Source organism: Bubalus bubalis, chromosome 13, assembly GCF_019923935.1.
Source record: "Bubalus bubalis isolate 160015118507 breed Murrah chromosome 13, NDDB_SH_1, whole genome shotgun sequence".
Classification (NCBI taxonomy): Eukaryota; Metazoa; Chordata; class Mammalia; order Artiodactyla; family Bovidae; genus Bubalus; species Bubalus bubalis.
In genome coordinates, this window is record NC_059169.1 from 77,686,684 (window position 1) to 77,706,142 (window position 19,459).

The 19,459-nt window shown below is 45.5% G+C and overlaps 1 protein-coding gene across 2 annotated transcripts in view; it reads left to right on the plus strand.

The window, feature by feature from the left end:
- Positions 1–19,459, plus strand: part of VWA8 (von Willebrand factor A domain containing 8) — a 372,743-nt gene that overhangs the window by 303,427 nt on the left and 49,857 nt on the right. For both annotated transcript variants that reach the window (XM_025263046.3, XM_044926847.2), the window contains exons 38-39: positions 12,111–12,219; positions 16,186–16,342. In XM_025263046.3, the coding sequence (XP_025118831.3) occupies positions 12,111–12,219; positions 16,186–16,342 (266 nt within the window). The remainder of the gene's footprint in view (positions 1–12,110; positions 12,220–16,185; positions 16,343–19,459) is intronic.

The following is a 19,459-nucleotide window of genomic DNA, read 5'->3' on the forward strand; positions in this document are numbered from 1 at the left end:
TGTCTAGCAAAGCGAAACTCAGTGTCGTTCTTTTCTCCTCTCCCAAATGTCCTGCTTTCTAACTTGCCTCCTTCAGTTCAGGAGAGCAGCTATCAGGCTTCTGTATATTCTTGGTGGCATGGACCCCACTAGAGCCACTGTGTAGCTTTGGGGTGGCCACAGTGGCGATGCCTGTCATGCAGCCATTCATGTATTTACTACACATTTTCTGAGCGTCTGTGATGCCCAAAGACCGGGAGCTACACTGATATGACCGAGAGGGCCTCTGGATGTTCACAGTGTAGAACTGACGCCAGATTCTATATCTGGTCATATTTGCCTCTATAGCACTGATTCCAACAATGCTATTTACCACTTAAAGAAATACTTTCTCTATTTTACTTTATTTTTTGCTTCTGGCTTCCCTGAGCCTTTGTTGCTGCATGCAGGCTTTCTCTAGTTGCCATGATGTCTCTTGTTGTGGAGCACAGGCTCTAGGTCCACAGGCGTTAGTGGGTTTTGGCTTATGGCCTCTAGAGCACAGACTCGGGAGTTGTGGTGCATGGGTATCTTCCCATGGCATGTGAATCTTTGCAGGCTGGGGATCAAACCCATGTTCCCCCTGCATTGGCGGGTGGATTCTTAACCCTGGGACTGCCAGAGAAGTCCCAGAAATATTTTCTTTAAAAATGTGTGTATAGTATTTACAATAGCCAGGACATGGAAGCAACCTAGATGTCCAGTGACAGATGAGTGGATAAAGAAGCTGTGGCACGTATACACAGTGGAATATTACTCACCCATAAAAAGGAACAAATTTGAATCCATTGAACTGAGGTGAATGAATCTAAAGCCTGTTATACAGAGTGAAGTAAGTCCGAAAGAGAAAAACAAATATCATATATTAACACATATATTGGAATCTAGAAAAATAGTACTGATGAACCTATTTGAGGGCAAGGATGGAGATGCACATGTATAAAATGGACCTGTGGACACAGCAGAGGAGGGAGCCCTAAGCCCTAAAGTCGCTCAGTCATGTCCGACTCTTTTGCGACCCCATGGAATATACAGTCCCTGGAATTCTCCAGGCCAGAATACTGGAGTGGGTAGCCTTTCCCTTCTCCAGCAGACCTTTCCAACCCAGGGATTGAACCCAGGTCCTCCACATTGCAGGCGGAGCGTTGAGACATGAACACTACCATGTATAAAATAGATAGCTAGCGGGAAGCTGCAGTATATAACACAGGGAGCTCAGCTCAGTGCCCTGTGATGACCTAGAGGGGTGGGATTGTGGGGGAAGTGGGCTCCAGACAGAGAGGACATGTGTATACTTATAGCTGATTCACACTGTCGTATGGCAGAAACCAGCACAATATTGTAAAGCAGTTATCCTCCAATTAAAAACACTTTTTAAAAGAGGGGGGAAAATGCCTGTTATATATGCACACAATAAAGGCATCCATTCTAGCTATTTCATGTGTGTGTTTTGCCCACACTCCAAGTGGTGTTTGTGAGCTGGAGCAGCAGCCTGGAAGGGCCCCTCAGCCACCGAGCCTCAGAGCACAGAGCCGTAAATACTCTGAGCCAGCGAGTGACGCACGCCATCCTCCTGAGCTCCGTGTGTGTGCAGTGCATAGAGCTTGTTTCTCTACAGCCTCTCGATGCCATTGTTTTGTTTTCTGGTTAATGGTTTTAACTCATTGTGGTTGTCCAAAAGTGCAGAGAATGCTGGGCCTTTGGAAGCAGAGGAAGACTGTCTTGCTAGATGTGAAAACACAGGTTTTACAAGAACTCCATGTGCTTTGAGGAAATGGTGGAGGAAACTCAGGGTAAACATCAGTAGACAATGACTTCATAAACAGGACTAGAATCTAAGATGATGAACCAACAATGGTATGAAGAATAGCTGAAAGAAACGATGGCTGCTGACATAACCTGATTTTAACACAAGCGAAACAGAAAACCGTTTGCCAAAAATGTTTGATGCTGGAAATCTCCACAAGGAGGATGCTATGATAACCTGTCCACACTGATTTAGTTAGTGTTCCTATTTTCAGAAAAGAATTCCCCCAAGCTAAATGTGTTTGCATGGAGTTCTGGTCAGTGCGTCCAAGCATTTTTAGAACCTGGTCTTATTAAAACCCCCTTTGCTGTTCCCCACCCTAGTGGTTGGGTGGCTTTTCTACCCACCCTTCCTTTTCCCAGCAGCTTAACATCTCAGAGAATCCTGTTGACAGGGAAAGCACAATAGATTTTAAAACTGCCACACAGATTTTGTGTTCTCGGAGGGAACACAAGGCTTGGGTATAAGACTGAAATCACCTGGGCCAGGAAATGCCAGGAAAGATCATTTAGCCTCTGTAATAACAAAAGCACATGGCGGTAGATGTCTCTTGCCAGGCCACTGTGTGTATCACAGAAGCAAAGCATTTGCACACTCTTTGCCGTAGTAGAGATGGCCTCTCGTGGCCAGCCTTTTCCTTGGCTGTGGATGTCTGTTGGCCGGGCTTGAATTGACTCAAATGTTGAATGTTAACCTTTTGAAGTCTCTGGAAAATAAAAGATGCAAAAATAGAGAAGGTAGAATATACGAAGACCTGACAGTTTGCCCTGCCTCCACTCTTGGAGGGCTTCCCAGGTGACGCTAGTGGTAAGGAACTCGCCTGCCAATGCAGGAGACTATAAGAGACCCTGGAGAAGGAAATGGCAACCCACTCCAGTATTGCTGCCTGGAGGGTCCCATGGACAGAGGAGCCTGGTGGGCTGCAGTCCACGGGGTCGCAGAGTCAGACGCGGCTGGTGTGGCTCAGCACGCATGCCACTCTCTCTGAGTTGAATCAGCAGCTGTTCTGTGAGAAGGTTTACAATGCTCAGCAGGGTCAGTCGCAGCAGGCGGTATCCGTGCTGACTTGTCCTTGCCAGGGAACTGTTGCCGTGCCAATTTTTTGTGATTTTCTAACATGGCTTTTTGACAGTCACCTACACACAATGATAACAACATTTGGTTTCCCTTAAAGACTGGTTTGTGCTTAGACTGTCTTAATCCGTGAACCATCCTCTCGATTCCATTATCTACGTTCTGTATTCTCAAATTTTCCGAAAGTCCTCTGCATCTTTTGTTCCTATTTGAATTTAAGCAGAAGAAAGAGATGAGTAAGGACTCTAAGTCAAGTTTGAGGTTGCTTTAGGCAGATTCTGCATTATATTGTAGATAGCCGTTCCAACAGCTCTGTCTAGACCAGAGAGCAGGAGAGAGGCCGCTGCCCACACACTTGGGGGGCACAGAATCAGCTCAGGCAGGCGGCTCCCCAGAAACTGGAGCTGAGGCCGAGGCAGGGATCAGAGTCAGGCTGCGCGGAGTGCAGGATCAGGGTTTGAGAACCATGCCATGGAGCCAGCAGGGCCGCATGCTTCCTGCCCCTGTCGGGCGATGGCTGTCCGCTGACCAGTGGCTGAGCACGGCTGTGCTGTTTGCTAGTTACAGGCTGGCAGGAAGAGTTCCTGCCAACAGCTTATTGTGAAGAGCACTGTATGCAGAAGCTGAAACTCTTACATTTTGTTGCCGATCTGCCTCTTCCACTTGAATTTAATGCATATTTATTAGGCATCTGGGCTTCCCTGGTAGCTCAGCAGGTAAAGAATCCGCCTGCAATGCAGGAGACCCTGGTTCAGCTCCTGGGTTGGGAAGATCCCCTAGAGAAGGGATAGGCTACACACTCTGGTATTCTTGGGCTTCTCTGATGGCTCAGATAGTAAAGAATCCTCCTGTAATGCAGGAGACCTGGGTTCAATCCCTGGATTGGGAAGATCCCCTGGAGGAGGGCATGGCAACCCACTCCAGTATTCTTGCCTGGAGAATCCCATGGACAGAGGAGCCTGGCAGGCTGTGTCTATGCGGTCACAAAGAGTCAGATGTGACTGAAGTGACTAAGCCCAGCACAGCACATGTATGTGTAGGTCACTGTGCCAGCAAAGATAAAGGCAAAGTAAAATATTCATAAAGCGCTATTTTTGCCCTCTTGTGAGCCCAAGTCTGTGAAACCTATAAAACATTGTTCACCTTAATCAGACTGGGCATTTTTGTTGCAGAGTAATGGATTTCGTGAAAAGAGTCGTTCGTGTGGGGAGGATCTTTTTCAGAAACTTTGATCACAGATAGAGAAATAACATAGGATGCACACAGGGATGCGTTCCAGAACGTTGCAGCAGGTGGGGAAAGGAGGGTGTTCGGGGGTTACAGTTTCAAATATTTTAAAGTATTTATCAACCTCATCACTTATACCAGAAAGTGAAGTATGCGTAAGTCTCTGGAAGTGTTCAAGCAGAGAGAGTGGGGTTGAGTTTCGAGAAGTGGGCAAGCAGGGTCAGGAAGGAGGGCTGATGGTGGATTTGAAGGAGCCTGTGAGAAAGGACCGGAGTCCTTCCTAAGGCAGAAAGAGCTGCCCGCTCCTTCAGGACTAGAGAGACAAGAGTTGCTGTGGGACAAGCCATGGACCCGCCTTCTGCCTGTCACCTGTCGGTGCTCACCTCATAGGCCTTGTCTTCAGGGCCGGGGAACAGTCCCAGCGTGCCTCCAACTCATCCCCCATCTCTGCCTGCTTGCTGGTCCCTAGACTTTATTTCCCACTTTTGTGATAAGAGCACTTACCATGTGAATGCCCTTTGTGGGAGAATTATTTAGTACGAATGAATATCAGCTACAGGATCATTTTCTAATATTAATGACCAGAAATTAGGCCATCTCCTGCTTTTGAAGAACTAAGAAGATTAAAGAGGACAGGAGGTCATTGAATACGTGAAAGAAAATGTTGCCACCAGCCAGGGGGAAACTGGAGATGAATTACATACTTTGATGGCTTTGCCAGAGGTTGTAGCTGGAACACAAAGAAGCTGTCTGTGGACAACGGTAGTTTTATCATGTGTTATCATTGTAGAAGTCGCGTGTTGTTTATGAAAACTGGGTAAGAAATTGTTGCTTTTTTTGTTAAGCAGCTGTCTTCATCTGAAAGACCATCATACCTAGGGACATATTAATGTGACTTTCGTTGTATCTGTGATCGAAATTTCTTATATTTTTCATATGCATGCATGCTAAGTCGCTTCAGTCATGTCCAACTTTGCAACCCTATGGACTGTATCCCAGCAGGCTCCTCTGTCCATGGGATTCTCTAGGTAAGAATACTGGAAATGGGTTGTCATGCCCTCCTCCAGGAGATCTTCCTGACCCAGGGATCAAACCTTCATCTCTTCTGTGTCCTTACTTTGGCAGTCTGGTTCTTTACCACTAGCACCACCTGGGTTATTTCTTATAACCTCAGACAAGAATCTGTTTTAGGCAAATGTGTTCAGTACCTTATTATGGTCTGTATTACCCTGCGCTGTGATTTTGTTCTACGTTATAAAATATTTTCCTGGAAGCAAAGATCCTGTTTCTTGTTATCTCCATATTCCAGGGAGTAGTGCATGTACATACACAGAAATGTTTGAATAAGAAAATGAATGATTGAGTGCATTGAATTGCCTGCTAATCATCAAATCATAGGCAACTGTAATAAGTAGAATTTCTGATATTATCATGGCAGTTTTCAACATCAGAAAATTTAAAGCACATCTTCTGGAAGTAGGACATCCTGCAAAGATCGAGACCATGGCTCCTGCCCCACTGCCTCTCATTTGTCTTTTAATGAATGAATCAAAAGTTAGTTTGCACTCATTGGGCTCCAAGTAGCAGAAAACCCAACTTACAGTAGCTTAAACTATAAGGACAGGGCTTCCCTGGTGGCTCAGTGGTAAAGAATCCACCTGCTAATGCCGGAGATGCGGGTGCAGATGTGGGAACCTCGGGAAGTTCCCACGTGCTGCAAAACAACTAAGCCCACGTGCCACAGCTATCGAGCCTGTACTCTAGAGTCCAGAAACCACAGCTCCCGAGCCCATGCGCTGCAACTCCTGAAGCCCGGGCGCCCTAGAGCCCGTGCTCTGCAACTAGAGAGGAGCCCCCACAGCAACAAAGACCCAGCACAGCCAAAAATAAATAAATAAATAAATAAAAAGTTCTTTATATTAAAAAAAAATATGTCTAATAACATTATTTGCTGATGTAGAAGCTGGAAGTAAGTGACTCCGCAGCTGATTGAGCAGCTCAGCGGTGTCATCAGGGACCCCACCCGCCCCGTCCTCCCCTCTGCCACCTCCTCCTCGTTGCCCCGTGGTCACCAGGTGGACGCCCCAGCTCGAAGCACCACGTCATCACTCCATGTGCAAGCCAGCAAGCGCGTGTGTGCTGCAAGGTAGGGGCAGGCAGTCCCTGCAGGGCCGGGAGCGAGCTCTGTACCAGAGAGGAAAATCTTTCCCAGAAACCTCCCAACAAAATTGGTCTTACATCATGGCTCCCAGACTTTCTTCCCCGGATACATCACTGGCAGAGGGCGATGGGACAGCTGGGCCTCGTCCCAGCTAACCGTGATTCATCTGACTTCTGTTTAGAGAGGAGAAAGAGGCAGTGGATGTTGGAGAGGCAGCTGCAAACGCCTGCTGAGCCACACCTCATCTCCAGCTGGAAAATGAGAATCGGCTGTGTTGTCCAGTCATTCCTCCAAGAACGCACTTTCCTTTCGAGAGTGTGTTCTGGCTATTTATATCATTTTACTGACATTTTTTAAAAAATCATGAGTGTGAGGAGGAGCCTAAAGTATAGGGCCTTGCCTAGGATTACAGGGCTTTTGTGAGTCATGTCCCTCCACTACTTTGGGTTTGGGTTGCTTCACTCTGGAACATTTTTTATGAGTTATAATTTACAAGGTCTATGTTTTGTTTTGTTTTTCCATCTTGATTCATATGAAAGAGGACAACTCCTTGGGATTACAACATGCTTATCTAAAAGGATGTAGGATGCATCAACACAGCAAACCATGGGCATCAGTTTGCATCAACACTTGTAAGAGTCCATGATACTTTGTGTTTGGGGCAAAATTTTGATCCATGTGAGTGAACACATGCTGCTGCTGCTGAGTCGCTTCAGTCGTGTCCGACTCTGTGCGACCCCATAGACGGCAACCCACCAGGCTCCCCGGTCCCTGGGATTCTCCAGGCAGGAACACTGCGGTGGGTTCCCATTTCCTTCTCCAATGCATGAAGGTGAAAAGCGAAAGTGCAGTCGCTCAGTCGTGTCCGACTCTGTGCGACCCCGTGGACTGCAGCCCACCAGGTTCCTCCGTCCATGGGATTTTCCAGGCAAGAGTACTGGAGTGGGGTGCCATCGCCTTGAGTGCATGCTAAATCACTTCAGTCGTGTCTGACTCTTTGCAAACCTATGAACTGTAGCCCACTAGGCTCCTCTGTCCATGGGATTCTCCAAGGCAAGAATACTGGAGTGGGTTGCTGTGCCCTCTTCCAGGGAATCTTCCTGACCCAGGAGACCCTGTCTCCTGCATTGGTAGGTAGGTTCTTTACCATTAGCGCCACCTGTGAAGCCGTAAGTGAACACTTAAGTATTCACTTAAGTAGGGTGTATATCAGTAACTGGATTGACTTGTTTGAACTCTTTCTAGATGAAAAGTGAAAGTGTCAGCCACTCAGTTCTGCCTTACCCTTTGCAACCCCATGGACTGTAGCCCACCAGTCTCCTCTGTCCATGGATTTCTCCAGGCAGAAATACTGGAGTGGGTTGCCTTTCCCTTCTCCAGGGGATCTTCCCAACTCAGGGATCAAGCCCAGGTCTCCTGCACTGCAGGCGGATTCTTTACCATCTGAGCCACCAGGGAAGCCCTTCTGGATGAGACCAGTCCTCAAAGGAAATGCATTCCAAGTCTTTCTCAATACATACTTCAAATAGTTCAGCAGTCTATCAACTTTCTGAATGACCAGAAACTCTGAGCATCTTTCTGTCCCCAAGAAGCAAGCTTCCTCGAATGATATGCGTTCCTTGGTGTCTGTTGCAGTTTCTGTCTAGGCTGGACTGTCCTAGACTTCTTGCCTCGTACCTTTTATGAATCAGTGTCAATTCACGTAAGAGATGCCGTAAAATGGCTTTGGACAGCGCGTATCGGACGCGCTCCTCCCACCCGCCTAGAGAAATGGGCTCCTGCGACTGTAACGGCATCATAGCATGACTCGATTAGTAAACTCCCCAAATGCCTGCTTCTAAGTAAGTGCCCTTGGTAGTTCATGCTATGTGTTTTTCTGGAGTCCACTGTATTGGGGCTGATGAGTGTTTTTGTCAAGAATTTGTCAATTTTGAAACATTTCCAGACTCCCATTTGGGGTTGGTAGGGAGCAGCCTTGTTGGCAACGTGAGCCGTGCCAGTTCCCAGCAGGATACACAGGTGACAAAGAACGCAGCAGTTCCTTTCTGCCCAGACAGTTCACACAAATGTTCTTCCTCCCTGATGGCCCATTGTAGGTGTCTTCGCAGGTTCAGGAGTGTGATTTTGCAGGTAGCTGAGGGGGCTATTTGAGAGCCCTTTTCTTTTGCCTTGTGCCGTCATTTTTAATACTTGTTCTTGAAAGGCTATTCTCTTACAGCAGGATAACTGAACTGCGGTGAAATGTCTAAAGGAGATTGGTTTTTAATGAAAGTAAAGTTACTAAGACACCTAGGACTCTGTTTTCTATGCCTCTTCTGAAGTTCTTTTATTTATTTATTTTGTATTGAAAGAAAGTGAAAGCGTTAGTCGCTCAGTCCAGTCCAACTCTTTGCGACCCCATGGACTGTAGCCCACCAGGCTCCTCTGTCCGTGGGATTCTCCAGGCAGGAATACTGGAGTGGGTTGCCATGCCCTCCTCCAGGGGATCTTCCTGACCCTGGAATCACACCTGGGTCTCCCGCATTGCAGGCAAATTCTTCACTGTCTGATCCATCAGGGAAGCCCATTTTGTACTGAAGTATAGTTTGCCTGGCAAATCCCATGGACGGAGGAGCCTGGTGGGCTGCTGTCTATGGGGTCACACAGAGTCGGACACGACTGAAGCGACTTAGCAGCAGCAGCAGCATAGTTGATTTACAGTGTTGTGTTAATTTCTACTGTACAGAAAGTGTCTCAGTTACATATATATGTATGCATATACACATTCTTTCCTCTATTCTTTTCCATTGTTCCCTGTCCTATACAGTAGGACTTTGTTGTTTATGCATTCTTTTATTTATTTTTAATAAATAACACACACACCCTCAAGTGACGGCTGGTGTTAAGAACAGGTACTCCAGTAATGCTGTCATGGCGCAGACCATTTCTAGAGCTCCCTCTTTTAGAGGTGACCTTGGAGGTGTCAGAACTCTCAGGAAGCAAACCAGTCGCATTGTTTTATAATTGTGCCTGATTTTGACTGAAACCCCTCTTTGACCAGATTTTGAATTGTTTAATCAGTTAGAACATGTCAATGTTAAGTGGAATGGGAAAAATGATTTAGTTCAACTCCTTTTAGTTTCTGATGAGAAGGTTTAGCCCCAGAGAAGTTAACTGACTTTCCAAAGAGTACAGAGTAAATTAGCAAATAATTCACAGACATCAGAACTATTTGGTTCATACACATCAGTTCCAAATATCCTTTAGCTATTTATTAAAAATCAAATCTATTTTTAAAGAATACATAATTGCCACCATTAAAGATATTAAAATAGAATCTGCCATGGACTCTGCAGATCCTTCCTAAAGCACCCCAGAAGTGTTTTGAACACCATTATTGTAATAAATGTATCTTTATGGATTAAAAAGCTTATCATCTTATTATAATAAATATATTTCCATATGTAAGTTCCATTCTTTTTTTTAAAAAATCCATTAGACTGTAGTCATAACTTTTATGTAGATTTCTTAAATTGACACAGAATAAAACTCTATCTCAATTTTGAAATGATTCTTATTTTTCTCATTTCTCATGAAAAACATCTATAAGATACTTCTAAGATAACCAAACATTATCTCCTGGCTGAGGCAAGCTTGTCCTTGTTCTGTGCTGTCCATTGAGATAGTCATGGACTACATATGGTAATTTCAAACTTAAATTTTAGTTAATTAAATAAAATTAAAAAATCAAGTACTCAGTAGGTACATTGTGTAATAAGCTACCATATTAGATGCCTCAAGTATAAATACTTCTATCAGCACAGAAAATTTTATTAGTTAGTGCTGGTCTAGAGTTCTTGTAGTCAGTATACATATTTTAATTTACTACGAATCTCTTACACTCTCTCTAAAAAAGTTAGAAAGCGGTGGCAAGTTTTGGGGAAAGTACTTTAAATGTTTATTTGTTCTCTAAATGTTGCTAGCTATTCTGCATAGTTTAATTTTTTAAAAAAAGAATTTATTTTCACCCATTTTTTTGGGAGCATGATTGTATGTGTGGAATTCATGTCAACTGTCACGTCCTGGCTGCTGAATTTTAAAATATGCTGAAGTTATGGCAAAAGCTCTGTCAGTGCTGCCAAAGCTAAAGGCAGAAGAGTATTAGTTACTCACTCGTGTCCCTCTCTTTCACAACCCTCTGGACTGTAGCCTGCCAGGCTCCTCTGTCCATGGGATTCTTCACGCAAGAATCCTGGAGTGGGTTGTCATGCCCTCCTCCAGCCGTTCTTCCTGACCCAGGGATCAAACCCACATCTCCTGCATTGCAGGCAGATTCTTTACTGTTTGAACCACCAGGGCTTTCCTGGTAAGGGCAGAAAAGTCCGGTTAATTGAAATCTTGTTACAATGTCATAACATAAGAGTCAGACACGACTGAGCGTCTTCACTTTCACTTTTCACTTTCATGCAATGGAGAAGGAAATGGCAACCCACTCCAGTGTTCTTGCCTGGAGAATCCCACGGACGGTGGAGCCTGGTGGGCTGCTGTCCATGGGGTCGCACAGAGTCGGACATGACTGAAGCGACTTAGCAGCAGCAGTCTGGATATAACACAATGGAAATTATGTTGAATTCATTCTTGATAGCCATTTTATTTGCAAAGGCTTTAAATTACCTACCTACCTTTGTTTATCCTAAAATCCAGAATGAAAAGTCCACTCACTAAGAAGGCACGGATCAGCTCTCAAGACTGACCTGGCGTCATGCTCCAGGTCCATTTCCAAGCTCCCCTGCTCCACTGTGAGCAATTCGAGGGCAGTGACCAACCCTCCATGGCTTTTGTAGGCCTCAGGGTACTTCAGATGATACCTTGCCAATACATTTCCCATTAAGGCTTGTTTGAACAAACAAACAGTTGATCTGGTCTGCCCAGAAAATCACTGTATTTGGGAGCAGGCTCATAGGGTACATGGATGTGACTGCTTCTAATGCTTTTTATTGTGGAGTAATATCTACTGAGCTGACTGCTAGGATGGAACTCCTGTGTGGTTATCAGTACTTTTGGTGAATCTGTGCTGAATTAAATTAGGGACCAATGAATGAGACACAGGCTCTCAAAGAGAAAGGCTAAAGTGCCGCTTGTTCTGTTTGATCTGCAGGAACAGTAAGTCCAGTTTTAAAATAGAGATGAACTAGGAGAGCTATAAATACCATAATAAAATGAGAGCAGGCCCAGAAAATAAGCAGTTTTTAATCTCTGTGCACATAACATATATCAGTGAAGCACACAAAGGTATATTTTCTGGGTTTCTTTTTTCATATATTTTGTATAAAATAGCCTTTTTCTGAGGAATGGAATTTCTTTGAAAATTAAATAGGTGAATGTTTATCTGCCATGACTCAGCTGGACCAAGTGGACTATAGTCCACTAGGCTCCTCTGTCCATGGAATTCTCCAGACAAGAATATTGGAGTGAATTGCCATTCCCTTCTCCAGGAGATCGTCCCAACTCAGGGATTGAACCCTTGTCTCTTGCATCTCTTGCATTGACTGTCGGGTTCTTTACCACTAGCGCCACCTGGGAAGCCCCATGATCCAGTCTAACTCCTTTTTTTTTGTAAAGAACATTTTTTATAATTAAATTTGTTTCCTTCCCAGCTCAGTGAATGTAAAATCTGGTGAGATTTTGCCAGACACGAACAGCATCTATCATGAGCATCTATCAACAGCATCTATCAGGTTATGAGCTACCTTAAGGACTTAGGGAGAAACAGTCCTTCTTTCTGTCCTGCAGGTCCTGGCCTTGGTCACAGAGAGTGATAATGTCTAATTTCTTCATTTTTAGATAACAATCGAAAGAGAGAGCGGTGAAGACGTGAGCTCCCCCAAACACGGGAAGGAGGACCCAGACAACATGCCACATGTGGGTGGTAACACTTGGGCTGGCGGCACAGGTTGGTAGCACGGGCGCTTTCCCGGGTCAGGCTTCCAGAGACTTCGTGAGCCCATGTGGACAGCCCACCAGCCCCAAGAAGGCTCAGGAATCAGTTTGCCTTCTCCTCCAACCCCATTAGTCAGCTGGAGTGTGCTTCTGCCCTCTGACACAACGTGATTTTAAGACACGGAAAAGCCCTGGCATTTGGAGCCCTGCAGACTCAGCAGACAGTCAGAGGTAGCAACCCCCTGACCTCAGACTGTTCTGGTCCTCATTCATCAAAGGGGCCTACTATGAACTGCCTCCCAAGATTGTGGTGAGGATTCAGTAAGATTATGACTGCAAAGCGCTGAGCTCAAGACCTGGCATGAAAAACACATTCATTAAAAGTGTTAATCCCCTCTTTTAAATTCCCTGTCCCTGGGACCATGCCAGAAATCAATAGTAAATTCTTTCTGGACCAGCTGACTTTGAAAAGACATGGTTCTTATCTTCCACATCTCAGAAGAGAGTACGTGGAGGCTGCAGGGTTCTGTGATAAGAGAGATGGCTGTGGTCTGAGCCGATGGCTGGGGTTCGTCCCTTCCTCTTGGCTGCCTGTCGAGAGCATTGTTCCCAGCCAGGACCACGGCCTTCCTCTTTCCTCTGCGGCAGCTGGAGCGACACAGCTGTGGGGCTGCAGGAATAGGGCCAGACTGCACGCACCGTCTGATCTTATCGCGGCCGTGAGCCATGCCAGCACGAGCTCCATGCTCCGTCTTCACTGGGGACAGTCTGTGCTCCTTGGCCTTGACAGCCTCGGGAGGAAATGGGCTACTGTGCAGGGACAATGTGGTGTCCAGCAGGCCCGTGGGCCCCTCGCTGGCTCTGTTTATGCATCAGGCATCAGCTTGAAAGGAAGGATATTTTTAGAAATGGCCTTTGATCTGGAAGTCAGTGTCAAGCCAGCAGGATTTAATCCCTGTGGAATGCACTGTGGGATGCGCTGGCCAGATGCAGGCTTCCCAGCCATGGGCTACTTACTCTGGAGTGGAGGTGCTCGCTTGTTATTCAGCTCGCGTCTACCAGCTCGTATATCTTATAGTCCGGGCTGATGACCCTGCTTTTACTTCCCAGCCAGGTTGTCAATCTATCAAGGCTCTTTAGCTACAAATTCTTTTTCCCTTTGTCCCTCTCTGCCTCAGAATTCTCTGCACTGAAGGTAATCATTTGATTACATGAGTCATTTGATTCCTTTTTCATCATCAAAACCCCTCTGCTGTCTTTCTCCCCCTTATCTTCACAGATTTAGGATATCCAGGGTTAGTTTCAATATTATACCTTGAGATCTAGACTCTCTGGCAGGCCTTTTCATTTTGGCACTAGTGGTAAAGAACCTGCCTGCCTGTGCAGGAGATGCAAGAGACATGGGTTCAATCTCTGGGTTGGGAAGATTCCCTGGAGAAGGGTGTGCCAACCCCCTCCAGTATTCTTACCTGGAAAATTCCATAGACAGAGGAGCCTGCCAAGCTATAGTCCATGGCGTCACAAAGAGTCGGACACAGCTGAACTCACACTCAGGAGTCACGAGTCCTGAAGGCTTCCTGGAAGTGCAGGTTGTGAAGAATTCCACCCTAACATCTTCTCCACCCCCATCTGACTTTGCCAAGGGACTGATTGTCACTCACACCAGCCTCTAGACGGTTATAGGTCATCCCCTCCTTTCACCAGAAACGATCTCATCTCAGCACCTGGGAAGTTTTAAGTTCTCATTTATGACCTACCCATAACTAAGGAGCACGTCCAGTAGAAAGGGAGTCAGGTCTGAGGACAGCATTTCCACCCCTGAATCTCATGACCATAGTCCTTTCCGCCCATTGACCATCCATAAGTGACAACCAGGAGTCACACACATCCAAGGTGGAATTTTCCACCAGCAATTTCTAAATAAAAAAGAAATAAGATGTGCTGGAATCAAAGGATAAAAATACTATAATTAATGGGCTGTTCTCATGGTATTTCCCAAAAGGAAATGACCTACCTGGACTTTGATAAGGGAAGCAGAGCATGCTGAGTTCTTGCTTTTAACTTATTACACCAATTAAGGCTTCAAGGGAGAAAAGGAGAATGTAGCATAATTTATCCAAAGCCTAAACACTTTCAAAATTTCCACTTTATGAAACTTAGAAATGAGCTCACTCTATGCGACTGGAAGTTGTCTACATAATGATAGTGAGAGAAGTCTCTTATAGGGCTCTCATTTCGTGCCAGTTACCTTGCTGAGTGCGACTGAGACACAGAGAGGTTAGGGAACTTCCCTCAAGGATGCGTGACTAGTACGTTGGAACCAGGATTCAAACTCAGGCAGTCTGACTCACCTACACAATACTGTACTATATAATGCTAGTGTTCGTATTAATACTATCAGTATACTATACTAATCAATACTTGACTATAATGTACAAGCTTATGCTACCCCTACAATATTGGGATCTCTTCTAAGTTCCCAAGTTATGTGTAAAGGAACAAAAGAAACTAATTGCTAATATTTTAATCATTATAAAGCTGGGGTAATAAACTGGTAACCCAGGACCCAAATCTAGGCAATATATGTGTTTTGGCGGTCCATGTCGTGTTTTAAGATGATCTGAATTTGAATGTATTTAGACAAGGCAAGTCCTCTCTAGTTAGCCAAGTTCTCACCACTTCTTATAATATTATCTACCTAGTCTTCTAGGCATTTAATTTATACCTACAACATACAGTATTACATAATACACATTTACAAGCATTACAAGGGTTAGTTGCTCAGTCATGACCAGCTCTTTGCGACCCCATGGACTGTAGCCCACCAGGCTCCTCTGTCCAAGGGATTCTCCAGGCAAGAATACTGGAGTGGATTGCCATTTCCTTCTCCAACAAGCATGTAAACTTGGGTTTATATTTTAAAACTGTCCTGAAACTGGCAGTATTTATCTGTTGCATGTTATTCTAAGCTAAAAGTCAAAGTATAACTGACTTCTCATCTTGGCTCAGCCACTGATATGAGTTCACATGTCTGTCATTTAACCTCTCTGCACTTTATTTTTACCACTTGCAAACCAGAAGAAGCAATATCCATACCCTGACCATCTTTCTTTGGTTTTAATGAAAAATCAGATTTCTGTGAAGAAAGAGTGTTGTTCATTTAATTAACATATGTATACAACATATTTGGGACTTACTCAGTGGCTCAGAGGCAGAGAATCTACCTGCAAGGCGGGAGCCACAAGTTCAGCCTGGGTTGGGAAGATCTCCTGGAGGAGAGGGCATGGTAACCCACTCCAGTATTCTTGCCTGGAGAATCCCCATGGACAGAGGAGCCTGTCGCAAAGAGTTGGATACGACTGAAGCGACTGCACACACACACAAGTATTTATGGTGTTTAAGCCATTCTTACAGGCACGGAGCTACAAAGATATATAAAATATAATCCCATTCATCCTACAGATGGTAAAAAAAGAAACAATTTAAGGCATAACAAGCAGGTAAGAAGGTTGATCCCTCTGTGGCTGTCATCAAGTGAGGTGGCCATGGATTTTGGACTGAGCCTTGACATATGGGTTGGAATTAGTTGGATGGAGAAGAAGAACATCCTAAACTAGGGGACATCTTGTGTTTCCAGCAGAAAGTCATTTGAATAATTATTAGTTTTCCCACTGGCTCAGCGATAAAGAATGTGCCTGCAATGCAGGAGCCATGGGAGACACGGTGTTGTTCCCTGGGCAGGGAAGATCCCCTGGAGAAGGGCATGGCAACCCACTCCAATATTCTTGCCTGGGAAATCCCATGGATAGAGGAGGCTGGCAAACTACAATCCATAGTGTCTCAAAGAGTCGGACACGACTTAAGGGACTTAGCACAGCACGCAGGTATAATTAATATACTTCATGGGCTTGCCTTAAAGCCCTGCTGTTTTGTGGTCTAGATCAGACTAATCACCTGGACTTCCATGGTTTCCTCCCAGGTGGAAGAGACACTGCAGGCCTGGGCGGCAAGGGAGGTCCTTACCGGCTGGATGCAGGCCACACAGTCTACCAGGTCTCTCAGGCCGAGAAAGACGCTGTTCCCGAGGAGGTGAAGAGAGCTGCGAGAGAGATGGGCCAGAGAGCGTTTCAACAGAGGTGGGTGGTCCCCACTGCGTCCGGAGAGGGGAAACGTCACAGCAAACCCTGGGCAGACCCAGGGTTCTGTGATTCTCCACTTCATGCAGCCACTTAGACCACAAACTGCAGCCCGTAGCCACCTCACCCCCCATTGGAGACAGCTGAGTGAATGTAATCCCTGGCTCTTTCTGCTCAGGCCCTTTTAAATGTATTAATTGCATATAATGGTATAGAGGAAGGACTGAGCACATTAGAAGGTAAAACCAGGGACTTCCCTGGGCAGTCCAGTGCTCAGGGCTTCAGCTTCCAATGCAGGGAGTGCAGGTTGATCCCTGGTTAGGGAGCTACGATCCCACATGCCTCAAGGCCAAAAAGCCAAAGCATAGAAAACAGAAGCAATATTGTCACAAATTCAGTGAAAACTTTAAACAACAGTTCACATCAAAAAAATAAATAAATAAATCTTTTAACAAAGTAAAACCAAAGGTATTTCCCTCTGGAAAAAACTAAAGTCAGATCATTCCATCCACATCTATTCCCAGGCCACAAAGCAAATTGAGATAACATTCCATGATGGTCCCTTCCTGCCCCTCAGGAATCTTGTAGATTTATGTGGAGACAGGACTAGCGTACACACACACACACACACACACACACTCCCACACACATGCTTTCACACACACCCTGGTTAAGTGCTGAAGTCACGCGATACAGAGGCTGTGCCCTCCAGCGATACAGAGAAGGGGAAAGTTACTGGGCTGATGTGAGGTGAGGCCTGAACACAGCCAGTATTTGGACCTTCCAGGAAGGGAAAGCTAAGTGAGCAAGCCAGGATGAGCAGAGTGACTGTGGCGGAGAGCCAACCATATCCAGAAAGAGGGTACCAGCTGGGGCCGGTGGGGAGTGGGGTTTACTGTTAGTGGGTGGAGGCCTTGAGATCCAGGCCCATGAGCCTGTAGCTTTCATTCTGGAATCATGTGGGGCCACTCTGATTGGAATCATCTAGAACATGAGAAGAAACCTCATGACCCTTTCCCTGGACATCCACCTGGGTTCTTCAGCTCAAAGTGACAAGTACCTAAGAACCAGGAAGATCTCCTTTGGGACTGAGGGTGAGAGTCATGGTCTGGGAGGCAGATTTACGCTTTTGGGCTCCACGGAAGGAGCTGGGCACAGTTCAGATAAAGCATGCTCTCCAGCGTCCACGAGTTCCGAAATTCCTCCCACGTAGGACATCTGGTATTACATTATGTGCTGGGCTTAAACATCCTGCAAGTAAACAGTCCAGAACAATGGGGACAAAAACTCAGGTCCCTGCGGACACACCCTCAGGAAAGCCTGCGAGGCTTCGGGCCCTCGTGTACTCAGCAGGCAGGTACGACAAGTGGCACCCCCAGCCCTTCTGCCGGCTTCCCTGGAGACCTCCAACAGTTGATTTCTCCTCGCCGTGCGTCAGTCTGTTCTTCTGGTGATAGGTGGCTCCCTTCCCCCTTCCTCTCAGAGAGGTTGCAAGGACAAATGATGTTAGGAATGGAAACAGTTTAAACTGCTCAAAAAGAGGTGGGAGCAATCCAATAATGCAAGATCTTATTAGAATTAAGACACAGTTTTAATTTTACATTTCACGTAAACAATAAATATTTACTTGGGAAAGGAACCGAATAATTAGATACACATCATCTTCTCCTTCCCAACCAATGAGTTCCTGTTGTTCCCACAATGAAAACCTCACCAGCCCTGTCTCAGTTTTTGTGTAAGTGGGCAAGTGAATAGAGCAATTCACACAGAAGGACTTGTAAGTCGTGGTGGTGGTTTGGTCGCTAAGTTGTGTCTGACTCTTGCAATGCCATGAACTATAGCCTGCCAGTCTCCTCTGTCCTTGGAATTCTCTAGGCAAGAATACTGGAGTGGGTTACCATTTACTTCTCCAATTGTAAGTCATTCTTGGGTGCAAGTGTAGAACCCCTTCTCTAATTCCCATGATAGACAGTGAGGAATCTGATTCTGTTAAGTACAATTGCCCCACAGGATAAAGAAATTAGGGAGCATCTGTGATAATAAGGCAACTAAATTTAGTGGATATAAGGGAGGAGAGAGAAAAAGTGGAGAAGGGACTGAGAAAACCGTGAAAGCATTACTCACTTCGTCGTGTCTGACTCTTTGCAACCCCTTGGACTGTAACCCGCCAGTCTTCTCTGTCCATGGGATTTTCCAGGCAAGAATACTGGAGTGGGTTGCTATTCCCTTCTCCAGGGGATCTTCCCGACCCAGGGATCGAACCCAGGTCCCCAGCATCGCAGGCAGCTTCTTTACCATCTGAGACAGCATACACCTCTACTAAATGCTGCAGAGAAGAATCCAAATCCAAGTGAAAGAGTACCAGAAGGTACTTCAAATACAGAGGAGCTGGACAAGGGGATGAGAAAGGAGAGGATGAAATAAAAGCACGTGGAGACCCTGAAAAAGACAGAAAACACAGAAAAATGTTGCTTTCTACTTTTGTGTAGTAATAGTCCCATTTGATGAGTATTCAGTTTAGTACTACTAAAGTCTGGCATCCAGTCCCATCACTTCATGGCAAATATGTGGGGGAAAAGTGGGAACAATGACAGATTTTAATTTCTTGGGCTCCAAAATCACTGCAGATGGTGACTGCAGCCATGAAATTAAAGGACACTTGTTCCTTGGAAGAAAAGCTATGACAAACCTAGATAGCATATTAAAAAGCAGAGGCATTACTTTGCTGACAAATGTCCATATTGTCAAAGCTGTGATTTTTCCAGTAGTCATATATGGATGTGAGAGTTGGACCATAAAGAAGACTGAGCATCAAAGAACTGATGATTTCCAATTGTGGTGTTGAAGACTCTTGAGAGTCCCTTGGACAGCAAGGAGATCAAACCAGTCCATCCTAAAGGCAATCGGTCCTGAATAATCACTGGAAGGACTGATGCTGAAGCTGAAGCTCCAATGCTTTGGCCACCTGATGCAAAGAACTAACTCACTGGAAAAGACCCTGCTGCTGGGAAAGATTGAAGGCAGGAGAAGAAGCGGGCAGCAGAGGATGAGATGTTTAGATATCATCACCCCGACTCAATGGACAAGTATCTGAGCAAACTCCAGGAGATAGTGAAG